This window comes from Schistocerca cancellata, chromosome 2, assembly GCF_023864275.1.
Source record: "Schistocerca cancellata isolate TAMUIC-IGC-003103 chromosome 2, iqSchCanc2.1, whole genome shotgun sequence".
NCBI lineage: Eukaryota > Metazoa > Arthropoda > Insecta > Orthoptera > Acrididae > Schistocerca > Schistocerca cancellata.
In genome coordinates this window covers 1,029,164,676-1,029,189,293 of record NC_064627.1, presented here as the reverse complement: position 1 = coordinate 1,029,189,293, position 24,618 = coordinate 1,029,164,676, and the positions used below count along the sequence as shown (strand labels likewise).

Genomic DNA, 24,618 nt, shown 5'->3' with positions numbered 1-24,618 from the left:
CCCCAAATCCTTCCACCACCCCTAGGAATCAAACACAAAGGAATGCCCCCTTCATTACCCAATACCACCTCGCACTGGAACAACTGAATCACATCCTTTGCCTGGATTTTGATTACCTATCATCACGCCCTTAAATGAAGGGCATCTTACCCAAGATCCTTCACATAACTCTTTCAAAGTGGTATTATGTTGCCCCCCCCAAACCTCCACATCCCAGTCCTTCCTTATCCCAACACCCTGCCACAAGGATCATGCAAGACCTGTCCAATCCACTCACCCAGCACCTCTTATTTCAATTCTGTCACAGGCTTATCCTACCCCACCAGAGGCTGGGCCATAAGCGAAAGTAGCCATGTCATATAGGTATGACATGTCATATTGGAATGACTACCAACCAGCTGTGCACCAGGATGAATGGCCACTGCCAACTGTGGCGAAGGGCAAAGTAGACCGCCCAGTGGCACCACATACAGCTCAACATAACAAGCTTGAATTCAATGGCTGCTTCACTACCTGAGCCCATCTGGGTCCCCCTCCACCACGTGCTTTTCTCAACTGTGCAGATGAGAGTTATCCTTACAACGCCTTCTCCGCTCTCGAAATTATCCCCACCTCAACCTATGGTAACATACCATCCCCATACCCTCCACCCAATGCACCTGCTCATCTTTCCCTGCTCCTACTTTTTTGCTCCCTGTTCCAACCCCCCCCCCCCCCCTTCTCTACCCCACAGCCTCCCAGCACTGCACCTGTTGGCAGTCTAGTCCCTGCACACTCCGCCAGACAGCATTTTTCTCTCCCCTCAGCCATACACCACTACCCCTTCCCCTTCCCTGTTCTCCCCAGATTCCTGCTTCCATTGTGTGTGACAGCTGCATTCCAATTTGAGCTGCCAGAGATGGCAGTTAACACTTGCATGAGGTGTGCTTGCTTGTGGGTGTATATGTGTGTGTGCTTCCTTTTCTGATGAAGGCTGTGGCTGAAAGCTAATGTATAAGTGTCTGTTAGTTGTGTCTGTCTGCAACTTGTCATCTGTACAGTAAGCAGCAATCAATCTTTTCCTTACAATTAATCTTTTCCTTACATTGCAGATAAAATGTTTTATTGAATAGAATTTATTCAAAACTACTACTCCCTAAATATGAATAAAACCTTAACACACTATCAACAGATTCCGCTTTTAAGGAAAAATCAATCACCATGACACATTATTACTCATCCAATTATGTATACTTATTACAAAAATACAGTGCCCTTCTTCAATCAAACAAGTGTTTACATTCATCCCAGGTCATTTATATGTCTGTGACTCCTAATACTCCTTTACCCGTAATTAACATTCAAGCTATTTTATTACAGAATAACTCAATTAGATAAAATAGGGTAATAAAATGTATGGCAGTGTGCCAAGGTATAAGACCTGGGAGTTGTCATAAGAAGTAATGGTTCCAAACATCCAAATAATGAAGATGCAAATGCTATATGAAGGCTGAAAAGTTGTGTACAAATGGGTAATGGCAGATCGGACTGGTCCAGGTTAGAGAGAGGAGTGCAACAGGACAGTTCACTTTCCCCCTTACTTTTTATTGCACTTGTGGATGTGATTTAATGGCAATCAAGGAGATAGGTACAGGGAGGATTAGATGAATGGAACCCCAAATTTAAATAGTACCAGTTGACAGTAAGCAACAAGGGCGAAACTGTAGCAATGATTATGAGTACGACACTTGCCTAGGGCAACCTGACACTATATGGAGAGAAAATTGAATGTGTGGAAGCTCTCAGTTAGCTGGGAAGTATAATATCAAGGAATGGAACAGAAAAACTAGAAGTACAGAGCAGAGTAAGATAAGAATCTCAATTTTTTCATAACTGTGGAACCTTGTGGGGGGCAAGATAGTTACTGTGAGAGGCAAATGGACCATGTTTCAAATGTATTTCCTGCCCAAATAACTTACAGGAATGAAGCCAGGTGACGTCACTGGTATTTCGAAAGGAAAGCACCCTTTTGTGCTCCTGTTGAAATATCGGCAGTTGTCGACAACATTATCCAGCTGCACTCCCATAAGTTACTTGAACACTGCATATGCCGTGAGAATCTCAGGTCTCCTATCTCCAGCAGATAATGATATACAGCCTGGAGTGCTGTGTAATTAACAATGGAGATTTGAGCAAGTTACAGGCAGGTGAAATAAAGTTTCTGTCATCAGCCCTGCAGAAGACTAGCAGAGATAAAATTAGGAATGAAGACGTCAGAGGAGATGTGCAAGTGGATCTGTCAATGACTCAGAGACTGAGTACTGCACAGTTCAAGTAGTCTGAAGACGTGAAGGCGGTGAGGGATAACCCCTTGCCAAAACAATACTTCGATGGAAATGTGCACAGGGGAAAAGACCAATAGGACGATCCAGAAAAATATGGCTGGATCAGATTCAGGAAGATCTGAAGAGGGTATTACAAACTATAAAATGACTGACAAAACAGTGGGAAAGTTTTGCTATCTGAAGCCCTATCATACTTTTCTGTGGCCACTGGTCTACTTCACCTCTGTTTCCTGAAAGAGTTCTGTCACCCCACAACAGCCAGATGGCACTACTCATTCTTCCCTTTTCTTGTTATTTCTTCGCATCACATAGTAGTGGTTTTGTTGGAATGAAACAAAACAAATGGTGACATGAATTTCCAAATCATTAATTATAACCTTGCCTTAACAATAAAACATTTAATTCTACAATAGACCCCTGAAAGATATCTGGGAAAAGGAGAAAATACCAGAGGATTGGAAGATGGCAATCATACACACATTACACCATAAAAATGCACATAGCTACAGAGAATTATCCCAGCAATAAGCCACATACAATATTCTCCAATGCCTCCATCTAAATAGGATCAGAAAACATACAGGAAGCTATATCAGCAAATACCAAGCAAGACTTAGAATAGGAAGGTCAATTGTTGGGACTTATGTACAACCTGAGATTGATTTCATAAATCAGGAAGCTAAGAAAAAAGCAAATAATCTTGAAGATCTTGAATTTTAAGAAGATATGCAACAAAAAAGACAAACAATTTTTAACCTCTTAGAGAAATTTGGTGTGGCCCCTAAGACCAGAGAACTGCTCAAGGGGAGACAAACACAAAGCTTAAAGTTTGATTCCAGAAAGAGCTGTTGGAACCTTTTCAGATCAACACAGGCATGAGACATGGCAATGGACTCTCACCAGTGCTATTTAACTTAGTTTTGAAGAAGAAGAATTATGTGAATGGAGAGAACAATGCCAGAAAGAAAGCATAACAACAGGCAAAAGTCTGGGTTACAAGAGGCACAATTTGAACAAAGACAGCTTATTTTCTTATTTTTCACTGCTATGGTGAACACAAGTGAAAGAGAAGATTGGGCTAAGAGGAGGACGTAAAGGCTGCATGATGACGACCAAAATACAGGCCTGAAAATGTCATAAAAAAAGACATGTGATGAATATCGTGACAGTTTGGAAAACATCACATGGAATAATCAAGATGGTGGAGAAATCAAATATTTGGGGGAGTGGATACAGCCAAATGGACAATACAAAGAACCTAATACAAAGAGGATTAAAAAAACAGAATTCGCTTACAAGCTCACACAATACATTTACAATATGAAATTAATAGCCATTAACACTAAACTGAGGGACTACAGCACAGTGACAATGCCAGAAGCACAGTATACATCCAAATGTCTAAAACACAACACAAAAACAGAAACTGAGGAGATTTTAAAAAGAGAGAGGAAATTATTAAGGAAGATATTGGGCTATGGAAAGGAATGTGACATCTGGAAGACAAGCAGGTATCAGGAGCTGTAAGCACAGACCAATGAGTTGACAAATGGAATGAGCAAAAGACAGCTTAAGTTTGCTAGGCATATCTGTACTGTGAGAGACAGAAGATTGTGCAGGAGGATATTGGTGAATACCAAGAAATGCAAGACCACTATGACATGGATGAAAGAAATTCCAGAAGACTTAGAATACAAAAGTCATGTTGGACACAAATGTTTACAAATGAGGCATGACACTCATGAAGAATTCAGGAAACACAAGAAACAGCAAAAAGGAAGGAAGAACAGAATTTAATGTCCTGTTGACAATGTGGCCATAAAGAAACAACAGAAGACCCACTGACAAAAGAGGAAGCTAGGAATAAGAATATGTAAACTGTAGGAAGCAGAAAAGGATAAGTTAAACATGAGCCACAAACACCCAAATGAAAATATAAATTAAAAAGAAACACAGGGAAGAGTCTGCATGCCTTACAACACACATCTGCCTGCTTAGATATCTGCGCACCTTACAACAAACGTGCCTGTCTAATTTCAATTATGTCAAGCTGCTAGTGCTCCATTCAAATTATGAAAGCTGTATTTCAGTTATAGCCAGATACTACACATACATATCGAAAAAATTTAATAATAATAATAATAATAATAATAATAATAACACATGTAACCCACACACAATAAGTCAGGTGTTTTGTTAGCTGTTCAGTTCCAATCACATTAGCACAGCCTTGTTTCTCTTTTTTGTTCAACTTGTTCATTGGGATATATTATGTAGATGGATGGCAGAAGGCATATTTCGAATACCCATCTTCTTTCTTGGTGCAGTGACTGACTGGCAGCTTTGCTTTCAACATTAGATACTTCAGTAGTAAATCTCTGTCCCATTTCACTTAGTCATGCACTAGCGCGGGTGACTTTCGTGGTATAAATAATTATAAACTATTGAGCACTGTCCCCAATGACACACTCCAATAGTGCAAGGCCACCAAAACTCCATCAGCCACTGTGCTAAAATTTAATCCAGCTCAAAATAGGGTGCTATCCATCAGAGGATGCAGCCATCAAACGCCACTACACTATCCCCAGCATGACATAACATCTGAAATCCAAGTTTCTTTGGTGGCGAGGGGAGGGGGAGGGGGGAAGTGGATTCTCTATGGTCTAACATCTGTTGCAATCAAAGAGTAAGGTGTATGTATCTCTAAGAAATCCTCCTCTCAATAAAAACACTTGCAGTATCATGCTATACACAGCTTACCTAAAGAAAGGCCTTTCCTGTGCCATGAGTAATAAGAGAAATGCGATGATCCTTCATCTTCAAAAATCAAGATTAACACATATATTGTGCTCATGCAGATACAACTGTGTTTAGTACGAGGCTGTACTTTCATAGAATTGCATAATGAATATGATTCAGACATAACTACAAAAACTTTGATGGTTAAACATATCAAATCTTCTTCCAGGAATATGCTTCCAGATACCAGGCACGGCTGTACTGGGTAAATTTACAGAATTGTGAAACCAACATATTTCAATTTTATTCCAAGAATTCACTTACAGATGTGCAGTCAACTTGTCAAAACTAGCAGCTTCATATGGAAGAAAGGACAACAGTGTGACTTCTGATATTGTGGCATTGTCATTATAGATAATCTACCCCTACTCCATACTCTGAAAAAAGCTTGACACAGGGCACTTTCCATATCAATAATTAAGGTTTCTTTCTCATCTTTTCATATATGGGGTACGGGAAGAATGACTGTTTAAAAGCCTCTGACATACTGGAGATAGACAGACAGATGTACTTTTCGTTCCAATTGATCCATAGTGAGGAGATCCTCTAGAATGTGGAACGTGTCAAAAAACGAGAATACACAATAGGTATTTCCAAAATAAGAATAGCTATCCTAATGTACCTTCCACACATCCGAAATGAAAATGCCCTTATGGATGTGGTATCGGTAAAAAAACTTGTCACAACATGTTAAATGTTCAACACTCTTAGGTGCATATAATAATTCTTAGGCCACACATCATCCGATTAAAAAAAATAAAGTAACATTTTACAGCACTTATTTACAATGATAGCATTAGTCCACAAAATTTGTACAGAAGTCACATTGTATGCAATGTCCACATTATGTGATATTTTTAACAATATACACACATCATTCAGTTCTGCTAAGATATTCATAACTGTAGCAGAAGGAGATGGCCACCAATAAATCCTTTCGATTCTTCTCAACCTGAACTCTATTATTAGTTAAACTTTATAGGGCTGCTGGAATGTTATTGAAAACGTATATTGCTGAATAATGTACACCTTTCTGAACCAAAGTAAGTGAATTTAAATTTTTGTGAGTCACACCTATTTCTAGTATTGCAATTAGTTTAATGTTGTCTACATAATACCTAAGAGGCTGTAGTATATTCCTTCATTCCTCAGTTAATACAGCTCTTAAAACTTTGTATTTAGGTTTTTCAGTACTTTTGGGACACACTTCCATGGACCCTTGTTAGCCATATTAGTATGAGTTCCATACACTTGAATAATAGTCTAGGATTGCTTATACGAGTTGTTTTGTAATACTGAATGCATTTTCCCTATATCCTAAAAATGACTCAAACTCTGCCACCTGCTTTACAGATGACTGAGCCCATTGTTGTTGGGTCTTCAGTCTGAAGGCTGGTTTGACACAGCTCTCCCTCCAGTACTAAATTGGTGATCCCTTGATGTCTCAGAATGTGTCCTATCCACCAACCCCTTCTTTTGGTCAAGTTATGCCACAAATTTCTTGTCTCCCCAATTCTATTCAGTGCTTCCTCATTAGTTACATAATTGACCCATCTAATCTTCAGCAGTCATCTATAGCTCCACATTTCAAAAGCTTCTATTCTCTTTTTCTCTAAACTGTTTATCATCCATGTTTCTCTTCCATACATGGCTACATCCCAGACAAATACCTCCAGAAAAGACTTAACTTCTATTCTTAAGAAATGCTTTTCTTGCCACTGCCAGTCTACATTTTATATCCTCTATACTTCAGCTCTCATCAGTTGTATGTATGAGACAGGTGAAATACCATCAGACTTCAAGAAGAATGTAGTAATTCCAATTCCAAAGAACACAGTTGCTGACAGTTGTGAAAATTACTGATCTATCAGTTCAATAAGTCATGTTGCAAATTACTAACATGACTTCTTTACAGAATAATGGAAAAACTGATAGAAGCCAACCTTGGGGAAGAGACAGATTGAGCCTATGTGATCTCATTTCCCTACAAATTGTAATACCTATGATTTTTATGGGTTTACTGATTCCAGCTGCAACTTATTGATATTTTAGTTATACGATACTACATTTCTGCATTCTGTGAAGTACACAATTTTATGTTCCTGAATCTTTAAAGTAAGCTGCCGATCTCTGCAACACCTCGAAGTCTCCTCAAGATCTGAATAGAAATTTGCATGACTTTTTTCCAGATAGTACATCATTATTGATAATTGCATACTTATGGAAAGTAATTTCACTTGATATGTCATCAATATTCAATTTGAACATTAATACTGCAGGTAATGTGAGATCAAATCAGTACCAATGTTCAAAGCCAAAATAGTCATAAAAACAATATATATGGAGTTACAATTGAAATTCAGCCAATGTAGTCATAACAACAATAAATACAGAGTTCCAATTGAAATTCCAGTTCCAGAAAGCAAGTCAACTGTTGTATTTGAAGATGAGCTTATAGATGGTCAAAAGTAAGCTGCTACTGCCGATCCAGTTGCCAGGCCAGGTATTTATTTCCTGTTGTGGGACAATTCCAAAATCAGATATTGGATTGTAAGGTGTACACAGGAAAAGATATAGACTGGATCACAATATAGTAATGACAGAAAGTAGACTGAAGTTTAAGAGATTAGTCCAGAAGGATCAATGCACAAAGAAGTGGGATACTGAAGTACTGAAGAATGATGAGAAGTGTTTGAATTCCTCCGAGGCAACAAATACTATGATACTGAATACCAGATTAGGCAGTTCGGTTGAAGAGGAATGAACATATCTAAAAAGGGCAATCACAGAAGTTGTGAAGAAAAACACAGCTACAAAGAAACCTTGGGTAACAGAAATATTTGAATATTAAGAGAAGGATGGGTTGCTACACACCATATAGAGGAGATTATGAGTCACAGACAGGCAAAAACAGCTAAAAATTTTAGCTTTCAGCCAAGAGGCCTTCTTCTACAGTAGAAAACACACACACATTCACACAAGCACAATTCACACACATGGTTGGAGTGTGGAAGATCTGTTTTTGTACAAGGTTGGGAAGGTAATTTAGGTCTGTGGACACCTCATTGAGACCTTTGATATACTTGGGGAAGAAGGTGTTGAGGTTCTGGAGGAATGTGGATAGGGTACCCTCACCCTCAAACAAGATCTTTTTTTACTTTATTTATTTACACATCAAGTTCCATAAGACCAAATTGAGGAGTAAATCCCCAAGGTCATGGAATGTGTCAGTTTATGAAATTACAACATAAAATTAATAACAGATAAAAATAAAATGTTTACAAACCCAAAAAAAGTCAAACCATAAGTTTAAGTAAATGCAGTCAACAATACAACAAGAATCAGCTTAATTTTTCAAGGAACTCCTCGACAGAATAGAAGGAGTGACCCTTGAGTAAACTCTTCAGTTTTGATTTGAAAGTACGTGGATTACTGCTAAGATTTTTGAATTCTAGCGGTAGCTTATTGAAAATCGATGCAGCAGTATACTGTTTTGATTTGAAAGTACGTGGATTACTGCTAAGATTTTTGAATTCTAGCGGTAGCTTATTGAAAATCGATGCAGCAGTATACTGCACACCTTTCTGCAAAAGAGTTAAGGAAGTCTGATCCAAATGCAGGTTTGATTTCTGCCTAGTATTAACTGAGTGAAAGCTGCTAATTCTTGTGAATAAGCTAACTTTGTTAACAAGAAATGACAGTAAGGAATATATATATTGAGAAGCCAATGTCAAAATACCTAGACTCATGAACAGGGGTCAACAAGAGGTTCGTGAACTTACACCATTTATTGCCCAAACCACCTGTTTCTGAGCCAAAAATATCCTTTTAGAATGGGAAGAGTTACCCTAAAATATAATACCATATGTCATAAGCAAATGAAAATAATCAACGTAGACTAATTTTCGTGTCGAACACTCACTCAATTCAGATACCATTCAAATAATAAAAATGGCAGCAGTAAGTCTTTGAACAAGATCCTGAATGTGGGCTTTCCACGACAGTTTACTACCAGTTTCACTAATAATATGCCCATTCTGTGAAATTAAAACATCAAGTTTTGTAGAATTGTGTGTTAGAAACTGTGAAAACGGAGTCTTACTGCGATTTAACGTTAGTTTATGTCATGAGCTGCACTACTTGAAACGGAGCCAATGTTGCACACTACATCCTTAGCTACCGAGCTAGTGTCATCAGCAAACAGGAATATTTTAGAGTTACGCATAATACTAGAGGGAATATCATTTATATACATAAGGAATGGGAGTGGCCCCAACAATGATCCCTGGGTCACCCCCCACTTGACCGTACCCCACTCAGACCCCACATCACAGCCATTCTCAACACTGTGAATAATGACCTTTTGCTGCCTGTTGCTAAAGTAAGAGGTGAACCAGTTGTGAGCTAATCCCCGTATTCTGTAATGGTCCAACTTCTGGAAGCAATATTTTGTTATCAACTCAATCAAACGCCTTAGTTAAATCAAAAAACATGCCTAGCATTCGAAACCTTTTGTTTAACCAATCCAGTACCTCACAGAGGAAAGAGAATACAGCATTTTCAGTTGTTAAATGACTTCTAAAGCTGAACTGTAGATTTGATAGCAAATTTTAACATACAAAATGATCAATTATCCTTACAAACACAGCCTTTTCAATAACTTTAGCAAACACTAATGGCATAGAAATAGGTCTAAAATTGTCTACATTATCCCTTTCTCACTTTTTGTAAAGCAGCTTTACTCTTGAGTACTTTAATTATTCAGGAAACTGACTATTCCTAAAGGAAAAATTATAAATATGGCTAAATACAGGGTTAACATGTGCAGCACAGTATTTTAATATCCTGCTACACACTCCACCATATCCATGAGAATCCTTAGTCTTCAGTGATTTAATTACTGACTCAAGCTCCCCCTTGTCTGTATCACAGAGGAGTATTTCAGACATCAATCTCGGAAAGGCATTTGCCAAGAGAGCTATATGATTCCCTGTAGAATCTAAATTTTTATTTAATTCACCAGCAATGCTCAGAAAATGATTGTTAAATACTGTACATATAATTGATTTATCAGTAACAGGAATATTTTTCCTACAAATTGACTTTATATCGTCGACTTTGTGCTGCTGACCAGACACTTCCTTCACAACTGACCATATGGTTTTAATTTTATCCTGTGAATTAGCTATTCTATTTGGATACCACATACTCTTTGCCTTCCTAATAACATTTTTAAGCATCTTACAGTACTGTTTGTAATGGGCTACTGTTGCTTTATTGTGACTACTTCTAACATTTTGATATAATTCCCACTTTGTTCTACATGATATCCTTATACCACTAGTCGCCACCCAGGCTGCCTTTTACTGCTAGTATCCCATTCAAAACGTTCTAATGGAAAACAACTCTCAAAGAGCATGAGAAATGTGTTAAGGAAAGCATTATATTTATAATCTATGTTATCGGCACTATGAACATCCCACCACTCTTGTTCCTTGATGAGGTTTTAAAAACTCTCTATTGCTGTTGGATTAACTTTCCTACATAATTTGTAATTATTTGTGACATTTGTTAGAATACAAAAGCCTTTTAGTGTTAATATTTGTGCATCATGGTCTCAAAGGCCATTTACCCTTTTACTAACAGAATGCCCATCTAGTAATGAAGAATGAATAAAAATATTGTCTACAGCTATGCTATTGTTCACCTGCACCCTAGTTGGAAACAAAACACAGTCTGCATCAGATCATATGAACTTAGGAGATCTACCAACATCCTTTTGCTTGCACCATCATATACAAAATTTATATTGAAGTCACCACGTATAACTAATTTCTGGTGCTTCCTATAAAGTGAATCAAGAACCCTCTCCTGCTTGAGCAGAAATGCTCTGAAGTCAGAGTTAGGGGACCTATAAACAACAACAATTAAAAGTTTAGTTTCACTAAATTCAACTGCCCCTGCACAACATTCAAATATCTGTTCAGTGCAGTGCCGTGATATGTCTATGGACTCAAATGGAATACTGTTCTTTACGTACGTATGAGGCCACTCACCCACTCTGCAAGGAACTACTTGAAAAACAGCCAGCTAATCTATATCCTGGTAAGGGAAGCCTCTGAATTGTCAAATTATTTAAGTGGTGCTCTGATACACTAATAATTTCAGAGTCAACATCTATAAACAGTTCACTAAATTTATCTCTAATACCTCTAATATTTTGATGAAATCCTCTGAAGGTGAGCCCTTAGTTAGGGGTACTTCCTTTAAGCAGGTTTATCTATCAGCTGACTTGACTCTAAAAAAGGTGCAGCTCTAACACCAACTACTAAAGGAATTTTTCCATGAGTGATCCAACCTCCATCCACTACACAGTCACCTAGAAGCTTTGCCAGCCTCCCCTTTCCAAACCTATTGAGGTGCACGCCGTGCCTAGTGAAACCTGATCTACTGGTAAGACTCATCAATATGTCATCAACGAATCTGAACCAGGTGAGGTGTTTCGGATTCTGTGTGATTAGGAAGGATTCCTCTAGACTGACCATGAATAGGTTGGCTTAGGATGGAGCCATGCACATGCCCACTGCTGTTGGTTGGTCTGGGGAAGGAGACCAGACAGCATGGTCATCAGTCTCATCGGATTAGGGAAGGATTGGGAAGGAAGTCAGCCATGCCCTTTCAGAGGAACCATCCAGGCATTTGCCTGGAGTGATTTAGGGAAATCACACCCATTGCTGTACGACAGAACTGTTCATAGGTGATGTCTTTAAAGGTAAAGTAGCTGTGGGTGAGGATATGCTTGGTCATTATGACCAGGAAGGAGGCTGTGGGTTTGGAGTCACCTGGTCATTTGGAAAGGTAGTGCGCAATAGCAGCAAGGCAATGGACATTATGGATATTAGTGTAGAGAGAGGTTGTACAAACAGTGACGAGCAGAGTGCTGCGTGGTAAAGGAACAGGAACTGTGGAGAGTCAGTGGACAAAATGGTTAGTGTCTTTTATACAGGTTGTCCCATTTGTCTCGACCACCCTAAATAACTGTTTGTCCACATGCAAATTACAAAATGTTTCAAGCAAATGTTCTTTAGTCGTCAGGGGGAAATCAATCAGCATGATTGCCTTCATTGTAGCTTTGTTTTTACAAAGATATGAACAGCTGTACGACTTTTTTAAATGACACCCTGTATTTTTTATTCAGTAATTCATTTCCTCTCCTAAAGACCTATTCAAAAATGTATCACAGTGTACCATTCACTGAAACACAATGTTATTAATTACACAACACAACATTGACACTCCCAGTGCTTAGTGCAGGTACTCGGGGTAATGTAACACATCCACATGCTGATGTTAACAAGGTACAAATGTAAAAATAAGTAGAATGCACACCCGTCATTCCATCAACCATCGTCAGTTGAAGAGTTGTGTGAGTAGAATGTACACCAACGAAGAGTAGGTAGAAATGCTACTCATCTATGGGAATGTAAGTTATCAGAACAGTAATTGCAATACTGTTTTCTTATGTACGGATACATTTAGTACAGTAGTTTAGTCCTTTTAAATATTGTTGTGTAGAGTAGACATACAGTAAAGGCTGTCCTTGTTGTTGACGGTAGGCAAAATGCTACATAGGCAGCAGGACTGTACAGAGAGCGATATCCTGACAAGTACCCAACTTCCCGAAGGATGTTTTCTCGTCTTGTTGCAACACTTCAGGAAATGGGAAGTTTCAAACCATGACAACGCAATCGTCGTAGCACTCGCACAGATGATGTTGCTGAAGTTACTGTTCTCGCTTCCATTTCTATGAATCCACATGTGAGCACATATCAGCTTGAACACGAGACTGACATTCCTAAAACCAGTGTACATCGTATTCTTACACATCACCGGTTCCATCCTTACCTTTGTACACCTATATCAAGAATTGCACGGGAATGATTTGCAGAATCATGTACAGTTCTGTCAGTGGGCACAGCAGCAAATCCTCGCCAACCCGAACTACTTCTCCTATGTTCTATTTACTGATGAATGTTCCTTCTCAAGCAAAGGACAGGTAAATACAAGGAACACGCATTATTGGTCCAACGACAACCCACGATGGCTTAGACAGGTGGAACATCAGCGTTAATGGAGAATTAACGTCTGGTGTGGGATGCTTAGTACTACAATTACTAGCTCTTACATCATCAGTGGTAGTCTAAACGGCACAGGATATGCCAACTTCCTCACACGAATTCTTCCTCTTCTTCTGGATGAAGTGCTGCTAAGAACCAGAATGCTTAAGTGGTATCAACACAATGGATGTCCAGCACATACTGCCTTGCGTGCAAGTCGTGTTCTGAACCAAAGGTATCCTGCCATATGGATTGGTCGAGGAGGAACAGTTACTTGGCCTGCTAGGTCTCCTGATTTAAATCCTCTGGACTTTTCTCTTTGGGGATTCATTAAAGACATTATCTATTGAGATATTCCAACAACTCCAGAGGACATGCAGGAACGTATCGTGCTTGCTTGTAATTCTCTTCAGCAGGCAACACTGGAAGCAGTAAATAATTCTTTCATTCAATGAGTGCAACAGTGTATCGGTGTTCAGGGTCACCATATTGAGACCTTTGAATGTTCTATTCCTGGGCAATGGTACAGGAGAGTCAAAGTCAATTTTGTGTTACGTTTTTCATTTGTTTTCTGACAACTCCAGCAAGTGGGCGAGTTTGTGATCCCGAGTTCAAAGTCAATGTTGTGTTACGTAATTAATAATGTTGTGTTTCAGTGAATGGTACACCGTGATGCACTTTTTAAATAGGTCTTTAGGAGAGCAAATGAATTACTGAATAAAAAAATACAAAGTGCCATTTAAAAAAGTCATACTGCTGTTCACATCTTTGTACAAAACAAAGCTACAATGAACACAGTCATGCTGATTGATGTACCCTGATGGCTAAAGAACATTTTCTTAAAACATTTTTTAATTTGCATCTGGACAAACAGTTATTTAGGGTGATCACGATAAATGGGACACCTTGTGTAAGAGGGTAGGTTACAGGTAATAGGCTGAAGGTGTTGGTCCATGAAAGTAGAAATTCTCTCAGTGGGGACACAATAACCAGCCATAATGGGGCATTCTGGGTGATTTGGTTTATGGACTTTAAGAAGCATGTAGAAGTTAGGAGTTTGGGTAGTGGTAGGGGTGAGGAGAGAGACAGACGAAGGAGAGGATTTGAAGAGAGACTGGAGATTCTATTAGATTTTTGGAATGAGATCGCTGTGGTAGGGTTTGTAGGCAGATGAATCTGACAGCTAGTGGTGTCCTTTCGCCAGGTAAACCCTATGGTTAAGAAACACAGTGGTGGAGCCTATGTCAGCAAATAGGATTATAAGGTCAGAATCAGATTTTAGTTGGTGGATTTGGGTTCTTTCTACAGATGTACTGTTAGCTTCCATTATGAGGGATTTGGGGATCGACTGTGAGGCAAAGTTTGAGGTTAAGAAATTCTGTTATATTACCAGGGGCTGACCTGGCGGCAGATCATGGTTGGAGAGGATAGTGAACTGAATCAGGCAGGGCTGAATACCACCTTTGTTTTGAGTCTGATTGTTAGGACTGATGGCGAAAAAGTGAGAATGTCTTTAACAACTCCAACATGATTTCATTTGGGAGTGGGGCAAAAGGTAAGACATTTCGAGAGGACTGATACTTCTGTGGGACTGAGGGTTTTGAAGAAGGTTCATGACTGTTTTTCAGGTCTGTTTTGGTTCTGGATGGCACTAGGAGTGAGTTTCTGTGGGTGTGGTAAATGTACTAGGCCTGTGAGGCAGGGGTTTTACTTCAACTGGCCAACAAAAGGAATATGTACTAAAATGTTCATGGAAATTTGGAAATACACACACATAAGTTAATTAGAAATGAAATAAATAGGAAGTTCAGGGAAGATAAGGCAAAATAGGGGGAGGGGGGGCAGGAAAAATGTGAAGAAACTGAAAATTAAAAAGAAAAAAAAATGTCTGTCAGAAGGACTGATGCAACATATAAAAAAGTCAAAACAATATTTGGTGAAATTAAAAGCAGGGATGGTAACATTAAGAATTGGAATTCTTCAGTTAAGCACAGAGGAGAGAGGAGACTGCTGGAGAGCTTTGGAAGACTTGTCATCAACTATGGCAAAAGGCATTGATAACATTCCTTTGGGATTACTGAAATCATTGGGGTAAGTAACAACCAACTGACTACTGAAGTTGTGTGTAGAATCTATCAGCATGGAATATAGCATCAGATCTTCAGAAAAATATCATCCACATAATCCTGAAAACAGCCGGGGCAGATAAGTGCAGAAACTATCACACAAACAGGTTAATGGTTCATGTTGGATTCTCTGGTTAGCACAGTGAAATGACAAGGAAAAACTGTTTAGGGAAAAAATAAAACTTACGTTTTATTAGCAAATGAATACATTTTACATACAGGCTACACACATGATCTCACTACCGATCAGCAACCATAGAATAACATTTCACAGAGGTCTAATGCACCCAGCACAGAGTGTTGTAAGCACAACCATAAACAATGGAAAAAATGTTTTGTTCACATTTTTCCAACACTCATGCCTCCAAGATGCTGAGAAGAAAAATGTACAGAAGGATGGAAAAGAAAATTGAGGATTTTTCAGATGAAAATCAGTTCGTTTCTCGGAAAGGTAAGGGCACCATGAGGCAGTTCTGACATTTTGATAAATGAAGGAAAAAGACATAAGAAAAATCAAGACACATTCATAGGATCGGTAAGACATCTCCTGTTTCTATTACAAGTGAATGACCAGAACACATTCTATGAACCCACCATTCGGTGTGCTGACAATACTTGTGTGCTACTTAGTGGGAAAGAAATGGAAATCCTTCAGAAGTCTTCAGCAGACACACTGAACAAAACTGGAAACTGGTTGAATCACAATAAGTTGGTAATAATATACATTTCCTTAATGTGGAAAAAAGTGAGACAACTGGTCAGATTCAGACAAGTCATGAGGACCTTCACAGTGTAGACAACATAAAGTTCTTGGATTTATGGTGCAAAAATAATCTTAAATGGGGGACACATACTGAAGAGTCTATAAGAAATTAAGCACTACATGTTAATTAATGAGAATATTAGGGCACTAAGAGAAAGATTGTTTGAAAAAGTATACTTTGGTTATATATACACACAAAACTGAAATACGGAATTATTTTTTGCGGTAGTTCTTCTCTCTGCCAAAAGCTCTTTAAGCTACAGAAGAGAACTATAAGAATAATGGAAGGCATTAAATGGAACAAAATCTGTAGACCACTATTTAAAAAGCTGGAAATCCTCTAACTTCCATGTTTATGAAGAAAATGTTCATTCTCATAACACTACGCAAAAAGTAAACTTTCATACAGAGCCAATAAACATCAATCTAAGTAAAAATGGAGCCCTGAGTTATGGGAAAGTTGTAAAAGTTTTCCCCCTGAAACTGAATCAATACATGAAATACCAAAGCTCAAGACTACTGTTAAGATACACGTAACTCTTTATTGCTTCTATAGCTTGCACAAATTCCTTCAGAATGTGCAAACAATATCTGTGTCTGTACTTTAGTGATGTATGACAGTACTGTTACTAGCCTGTAAATACCTCCATGAACTGATACGCAAATGTTACTGTAATACAGGTATCAAGCTACCTGTACAGTATATGCTGTTTCTGCTTTTAGAATATATTTTCTTTCCACTTGTACAGTATAATGTTCTGCATTTTATAACTTAATTCACATTTAATGTAAAAATGGTGTAATTAATGAAAATTTAAATTGTTGTTGTTATCGTTGTGGTTTTCAGTCCAGGGTTTGATGCAGCCCATCATGCTACTCTATCCTGTGCAAGCTTCTTCATCTCCAAGTAACTATTGCAACCTACATCCTTCTGTATCTGCTAAGTGTATTCATCCCTTGGTCTTCCTCTACAATTTTTACCCTCCATGCTGCCTTCCAATATTAAATTGGTGATCCCTTGATACCTCAGAATATGTCCTACCAACTGATACCTTCTTCTAGTCAAGTTGTGCCACAAATTCCTCTTCTCCCCAATTCTATACAGTACCACGTCATTACTTACATGATCTACCCATTTGATCTCCAGCATTCTTCTGTAGCACCACATTTCGAAAGCTTCTATTCTTTTCTTGTCTAAACTAGTTATCGTCCATGATTCACTTCCACACATGGCTAACTCTATACAAATACTTTCAGAAAAGACTTTCTGACATTGAAATCTATTCTCAATGTTAATAACATTCTCTTCTTCAGAAACACTTTCCTTGCCATTACCAGTCTACATTTTATATCATCTCTACTTTGACCATAATCAGTTATTTTGCTCCCCAAATAGCATAACTCATCTACTACTTTAAGTGTCTCATTTTCTAATCTAATTCCCTCAGCATCACTTGATTTAATCTGATTACATTCCATTACCATTGTTTTGCTTTTGTCGATGTTCATCTTATATCCTCCTTTCAAGACACTGTCCATTCTGTTCAAGTGCTCTTGCAGGTCCTTTGCTGTCTTTGACAGAATTACAATGTCATCGGCGAACCTCAAAGTTTTTATTTCTTCTCCATGGATATTAATTCCTACTCCGAATGTTTCTTTTGTTTCCTTTACTGCTTGCCCAATATACAGATTGAATAACTTTGGGGATAGGCTGCAACCCTGTCTCACTCCTTTCCCAACCACTGCTTCCCTTTCATGCCCCTCAATTCTAATAACTGCCATCTGATTTCTGTACAAATTATAAATAGCCTTTCGCTCCCTGAATTTGACCCCTGCCATCTTCATAATTTTAAAGAGAGTATTCCAGTCAACATTGTCAAAAGCCTTCTCTAAGTTAGTAAATGCCAGAAATGTAGGTTTGCCTTTCCTTAATATATCTTCTAACATAAGGTGTAGGGCCAGTACTGCCTCAAGTGTTCCAACATTTCTATGGAATCCAAACTGATCCTCCCCAAGGTTGGCTTCCACCAGTTTTTCCACTTGTCTGTAAAGAATTCATGTTAGTATTTTGCAGTCGTAACTTACTAGACTGATAGTTCATTAATTTTCACACGTGTCAACACCTGATTTATTTGGGATTGGAATTACTACATTCTTCTTGAAGTCTGAGTGTATTTTGCCTGTCTCATACATCTAGCTCACCAGATGGTAGAGTTTTGTCAGGGGTGGCTCTCCCAAGGCTATCAATAGTTCTAGTGGAACATTGTGTACTCGTGGGGCCTTGTTTCGACTTAGGTCTTTACGTGCTCTGTCAAATTTTTCTTCCATTGCATTTTCATATATGTCCTCTTTCACTTCCATAATATCGCCCTCCAGTACATCATCATTGTACAGACCCTCTACATACTCCTTCCTGCTTTCTCTTCTTTGTTTAGAACCAGTTTGCCATCTGAGCTCTTGATATTTATATAAGTGGTTCTCTTTTCTCCAAAGGTCTCTTTAATTTTCCTGTACGCAGTATCTATATTGCCCCTAGTGATATATGAGTCTACATCCTTACATCTGTCCTGTAGCCATCCGTCCTTAGCTATTTTGCATTTCCTGTCGATCTCATTTTTGAGACGTTTGTGTTCCTTTTTGCCTACTTCATTTACTGTATTTTTATATTTTCTCCTTTCATCAATTAAGTTCAATATCTCTTCTGTTACCCAAGTAATTCTAGTAGCCCTCGTCTTTTTACCTACATGAGCCTCTGCTGCCTTTACTATTTCATTTCTCAAACTACCCATTCTTCTTCTACTGTATTTCATTCCCCCATTCTTGTCAATCGTTTCCTAATGTTCTCTCTGAAACTTCTGGTTCTTTCAGTTTATCCAGATCCCATCCCCTTAAATTTCCACCTTTTCGCAGTTTCTTCAGTTTTAATCTACAGTTTATAACCAACAGATTGTGGTCATAGTTCACATCTGTCCCCGGAAATGTCCTACAGTTTAAAACCTGGTTCCTAAATCTCTGTCTTATCATTATATAATCTATCTGAAACCTTCCAGTATCTCCAGGCCTCTTCTACGTATACAACTTTCTTTCATAATTTTTAAACCAATCAAAGTTATTTAATTAAATTATATAATTTTATATTTTGTTACACACTACCTTATCCTACATCAGAATGCACCATTCATGTATTACATTATTACAGGATTACTAAAAAGTGGAGTACTTATATCCACCATGAAAATTGTAATTGATATCAGAGAAACAGTTCTTCAGTGGATATTGTTAATCTAAGCATATAGTAAACACTTGTAAATAGATCACACGGTACACAAAGAAATCATTTAAATAATTTCATAGTATGCTTGCTTTGTCTTTCCTAGAGGCAGAGGACAATACCAAAGTTGTAATTAAAACTGAAATTTTACTCATGAGAGACTGTGTAAAAAGAACCTACACAATTACGCCGATGAACATTTTAGTGAACAATCAGTATATTCTTTGAAGTATGGTGTCACATGTTATGTAGATGACATCTGTATCTGTTTGCACACATTAGTTGTTCTTTGTTTTTGTTTTTAATATATTGTATCCATAGTTCTTGTGAATGGTGTATTAGATTGTGTTGTCTACTATACCTACATTGATGTAGTGGCGATTACAATTCCTTCAAGGGAAATACTATTTTAGATCTTTACAGATTCTTTCGATGAGTATGAGGTGACTAAAACGTAGTGTGGCCGTATGTCTCGGTTAAGTTTGAATGGTTGTGAGTTGACAAAGCCAACAAATCTGTCACAAAATAAAGCCATTTTTATTAAACAAAGGTTGAGGCGATAGTATATACAGATGTATATACCGAGACCTGCACTATGTGATCAAAAGTATCCGGACACCCCCAAAAACATGCGTTTTTCATATTAGGTGCATTGTGATACCACCTACTACCAAATACTCCATATCAGTGACCTCAGTACTCATTAGACAACACGAGAGCAGAATGGGGCGATGCGTGGAACTCACAGACTTCGAAAGTGCTCAGGTGATTGGTTGTTACTTGTGTGATATGTTTGTATGCGAGATTTCCACACTCCTAAACGTCCCTAGGTCCACTGTTTCTGATGTGATAGTGAAGTGGGAACGTGAAGGGACATGTACAGCAAAAAAGTGGACAGGCTGCCCTCATCTGTTGACTGACAGACTGCCAACAGTTGAAAAGGGTCGTAATATGTAACAGGCAGACATCCATCCAGACCATCACACAGGAATTCCAAACTGCATCAGGATCCACTGCAAGTACTGTGACAGTTGGGTGGGAGGTCAGAAAACTTAGCTTCCATGGTCGAACAGCTGCTCATACGCTACATATCACACCGATAAATGCCAAACGACGCTTCGCTTGGTGTAAGGAGCATAAACATTGGACGATTGAACAGTGGAAAAGCGTTGTGTGGAGTGACGAATCATGGTACACAATGTGGTGATCCGATGTCAGGGTATGGGTATGGTGAATGTCATCTGCCAGCTTGTATAGTGCCAACAGTAAAATTCGGACGCATTGGTGTTATGATGTGGTCGTGTTTTTGATGGAGGGGGCTTGCACCCCTTGTCGTTTTGCATGACACTATCGCAGCACAGTCCTACATGGATGTTTTAAGCACCTTCTTGCTGCCCACAGTTGAAGAGCAAATCGGGGATGGTGATTGCATCTTTCAACATGCTCAATCACCTGTTCATAATACAAGGCCTGTGGTGAAGTGGTTACATGACAATAACATCATGAGTCCTATAGAACACCTTTGGGATGTTTTGGAACGCCGGCTTTGTGCCAGGCCTCTCCTCAGTGCAGCACTCCTGAGAAGAATGTATGCTTGTGAGAGTGGAAGCTGTCATCAAGGCTAATGGTGAGCCAATACCATACTGAATTCCAGCATTACCGATGGAGGGCACCATGAACCTGTAAGTCATTTTCGGCCAGGTGTCCAGATACTTTTGATCAGACAGTGATGTTAGACTGGAATGTGATGGTTTGTTTGTGAGATGAAGGTGTCATGACAATCTTTCTTGTTTTCTAAATATATGTAGTGCATTCAAAAGTTACATTTATGTCCCTCATGGAGATCCCTAATTCCGTACCGTTTTGAAATTTTCAAGTTAATAACAGAAGCATGCCCACCCAGAACCCTGTATTGTTAGTTTTTACTCCTTTTCTTTGTTTTTTTCTTTTTAATGACTTCATAAATTTTTTAATATGTTTGCCATGATGACAATGTCATCAGTGTAACAGCACGGTACTGCTTTGTTAACTTACCTATTATGGACTTACATTGCAAAAGTGGCTGTTGTAACTTGAAGCAAAGATAAATTTGCAAGACTGTACAGCATGGAGTGCCCATTGGGTGTGGAGGACAGCCTAGGTTCAGTGAACCCCCCCCCCCTTTTTTCTTTTTTTTTTTTTTTAAACTTGGGCTAGAAAACAATACTGTTTGCAGTAGATTTCTAGGAACCATTGCTGAATGTTACCCTTTAGACTTGTATGCAATGGTGTCTTTCTTCGAAATTTATATTCTTGTGACAAGCTGATCTGTTGCTACATTTGCTCCATATTTAACACACTTCTATTGAAGTGCCATTACTGAACATGTCTTCATACAATATAATTCAAGTTTCTTTTTGGAATACATGAAAGATTTACGGGTTCATTTGCTCCAAGTGTTACATCCGCATCCATAGGTGCACAAAATAAAGGTATCTACTGCCTACACTTATTTTCTTCAAACCACTTCTCACTCCATGGTGGTTGGGTGCAGGGTGGGCTCACTTCTTTATGATCTGTGTGGCATCCACTTAAAATGTTAAAATGTCAGTGATGACATATCAATCCTACTGATGCACCAAAGTGATCAATGCAGGAATGAGTTGGAACAACAGGAGCAATTACAAAATTATACGCCAGCTTGATGTGCAAACAGTAAAAAAGTAGCCATTAACTGATACATGACATCCGTTCAAGACTTTGCACAACATTTAAAAGAAAAAAGTAATATTAACAGAAGAGTAAAAGAAAATGGGGCTATTCGTGATAAACAATGGTTTCCATGAAATCGTTTTAATAGGGAATGTATAATAATTGAAAAAGCATTTTCATTTATATGAGTAAGTTTTTATTCATATTCACAGTAGCTTGATCTAGTTTGTTACTGAACTCTGTTCAGTCTGTATATTTTATACTGATAGGTTAACGAAACACTGCTTTATTTCTTTCACAATTGTATATTTCTACTACTTCATACAATGCTCATGACTTCTAACTTATTTCATAACTGTTCTCCTGCGCTTAGATAAGTATCAGTATTGGAAACCAAATGATTACTAAACAAGTTCGAACACTTATTACAGTTTTTACAATTTAAAAACTTTAGTCGATCGGGTTGTCAGCCATTAGAAAAATTTTGTTGAGAGAAAATACTAATTCATTTCCTACCACTGATTGTGGTTGAAACAGCCACTGTTCCCCTGAAAAATTTAAACGTCTTAGCACTTATGACGTTCACTACAGTGCAGTGATTCCAGTGAACAACTCAATCTTGGCGAGGTGGTAGCGTCGCTGCTGTAATGTAGCCAGAATGTCCACACACTGAAAGTCCAGGGGAAGCAGTATTGTAAGTTTTTTGTGAGGTTGTTTCTTTTGTTCCTATATTCAAAAAGGGCATGGCGCGTACTTGCACATTCAGTTCTTTAAGCAAACATTCCATTGTTACTATCTCGAAAAATCCATTCTCACTTAAAGCCTTGCATGTGTTTTGCACTTGCTCTATACACGGTGAAAACGATACAAATCTGCCGCCGATTTGTTTAAAAGCAGCAACTGCATAAGGTACTGCATCCCAAGGCTTTGGCAAATCAAGGAATACTGCGTCTGCACTATTTGTAACAGCCGCTCCGAAACCATCCTCACAGACATCACGGTGTTCAACAGATACATACTCTGACAAACCATGCTCCTTAAACTCTTCCCGAACTACGTCGACTCTAGCAGCATGAAAATCATATGTAAACAAATGTCCTGAAGGTTTTATTGTTCGGATCAAGGCGTGAGAGAGCGAGCCACTTCCAGTTCCTGCTTCAATAACTATACTTCCCGGCTTTAGCTCCAACTGAAAAATTATCATACTAATATCCGGTGTGTATATGATTTGTGTCCTATGAAGTAAAGTTAACGTCCACAATTCCGGGGTTGGGTGAAGTACGTATACCCATCCTTTAGTTAATTTAACTTTGCTTCCAAATTTTTTACCAATTAGAGAATCTACTTTTAATGCGCCATAAACAGTTTGGAAAACATTTGACACAAGAGCCCCATTTTTATTTTTTATTTGTGGTGTCACTTTCAAAGCATGCATGCTGTTAACGTTGACATAAAGTATAACGGTATCGTCTTCTTCTATCACTTCTTTGAAGCGTGCGAAACTCATTTTCGTTGTGTGGTAAATACTGTTTCTCAACACTTACTCCTACGGAACACACAACACCAACTGAAACAACTTCAAGTCCTCAACAACTGTTTAGTGTTTACATATTACACACGTGTATTTGTACTTGTCAACTTTGCGCGTTACGTCTGTTCAAAGATAGCTTTAAAAACATTGAAGAGATCCCAGTCGCATCTTTAGACTTTCTTTAAGCCACATGTCTATAAGCATTGAAAATTATCATTTAGAATAGAAAATTGAGAATTTTTCAGTCCCTGAACATTTCTTAAATATGGTTGTGAAAACGCAATGCACGATCAAATCTATAATTTTGTGCTGAAGATGAACTAAGTACATACAGTCCACATGAGATAGTTTTTTAAAGTCCTTCTTCTGTCGATCTAGATACAGTAATCATTTATATTATGTGTAACTTGTTGTAAGTAAACACATTAACTATGAGAAGACTTGCTATTAAGGTGAATAATTTTATTTTGTCATTGCAAAATAAAGAATGAAACCATGTAAAAGAAGGTAGTGGACTATATCATTTCACACACATCGAAATCACTAAGTTTTAAATTGGGTGTAAGCTATCAGTTAACATAATTAAAATGCTACCAAATTGATTTTATTTACAATTACTGTTGCAGGAATGATGGATGTCAATTATTAGGCCATTGGATGCATGAACCCTTAGGGCAGTTTGGTAACTTTTGTCATATGTCAACAACAGTTTTTGAGCTGCTCCTTCATATGTTCCATATGTTCATTTATTAGTTGTTCAGCATGTTTACCATGGAATTGGTTGCTCAAAACACATTTTACATATTCATAATTGTTGTTACCAATTTTTACATTATACATTATGCATATACATACATACATCTTTCTAATAGTTAGTAATTGTTACATTTTACACACATCATTATACATATATGGAAATACATATAAATATATAAATTTTTTACTAATCAGAAGATTTCAGCAACAATCATTAAACAGTTTACATTCAAGAGTTAG

At 38.1% G+C, this 24,618-nt stretch overlaps 1 protein-coding gene across 1 annotated transcript; it reads right to left on the bottom strand.

Annotated features, from left to right (window-relative positions):
• Nucleotides 1-22,270: 22,270 nt before the first annotated feature.
• Nucleotides 22,271-23,748, bottom strand: LOC126162999 (tRNA (adenine(58)-N(1))-methyltransferase catalytic subunit TRMT61A). Its single transcript, XM_049919861.1, has one exon. It carries the CDS (start codon nt 23,596-23,598, stop codon nt 22,705-22,707), a length of 894 nt encoding a protein of 297 aa, XP_049775818.1. The 5' UTR covers nt 23,599-23,748; the 3' UTR covers nt 22,271-22,704.
• Between the last annotated feature and the right edge of the window lie 870 nt (nt 23,749-24,618).

Bases quoted from the DNA above. Each gene is read 5' to 3' on its own strand.
- LOC126162999 (XM_049919861.1), bottom strand. From the start codon at position 23,598: ATGAGTTTCGCACGCTTCAAAGAAGTGATAGAAGAAGACGATACCGTT.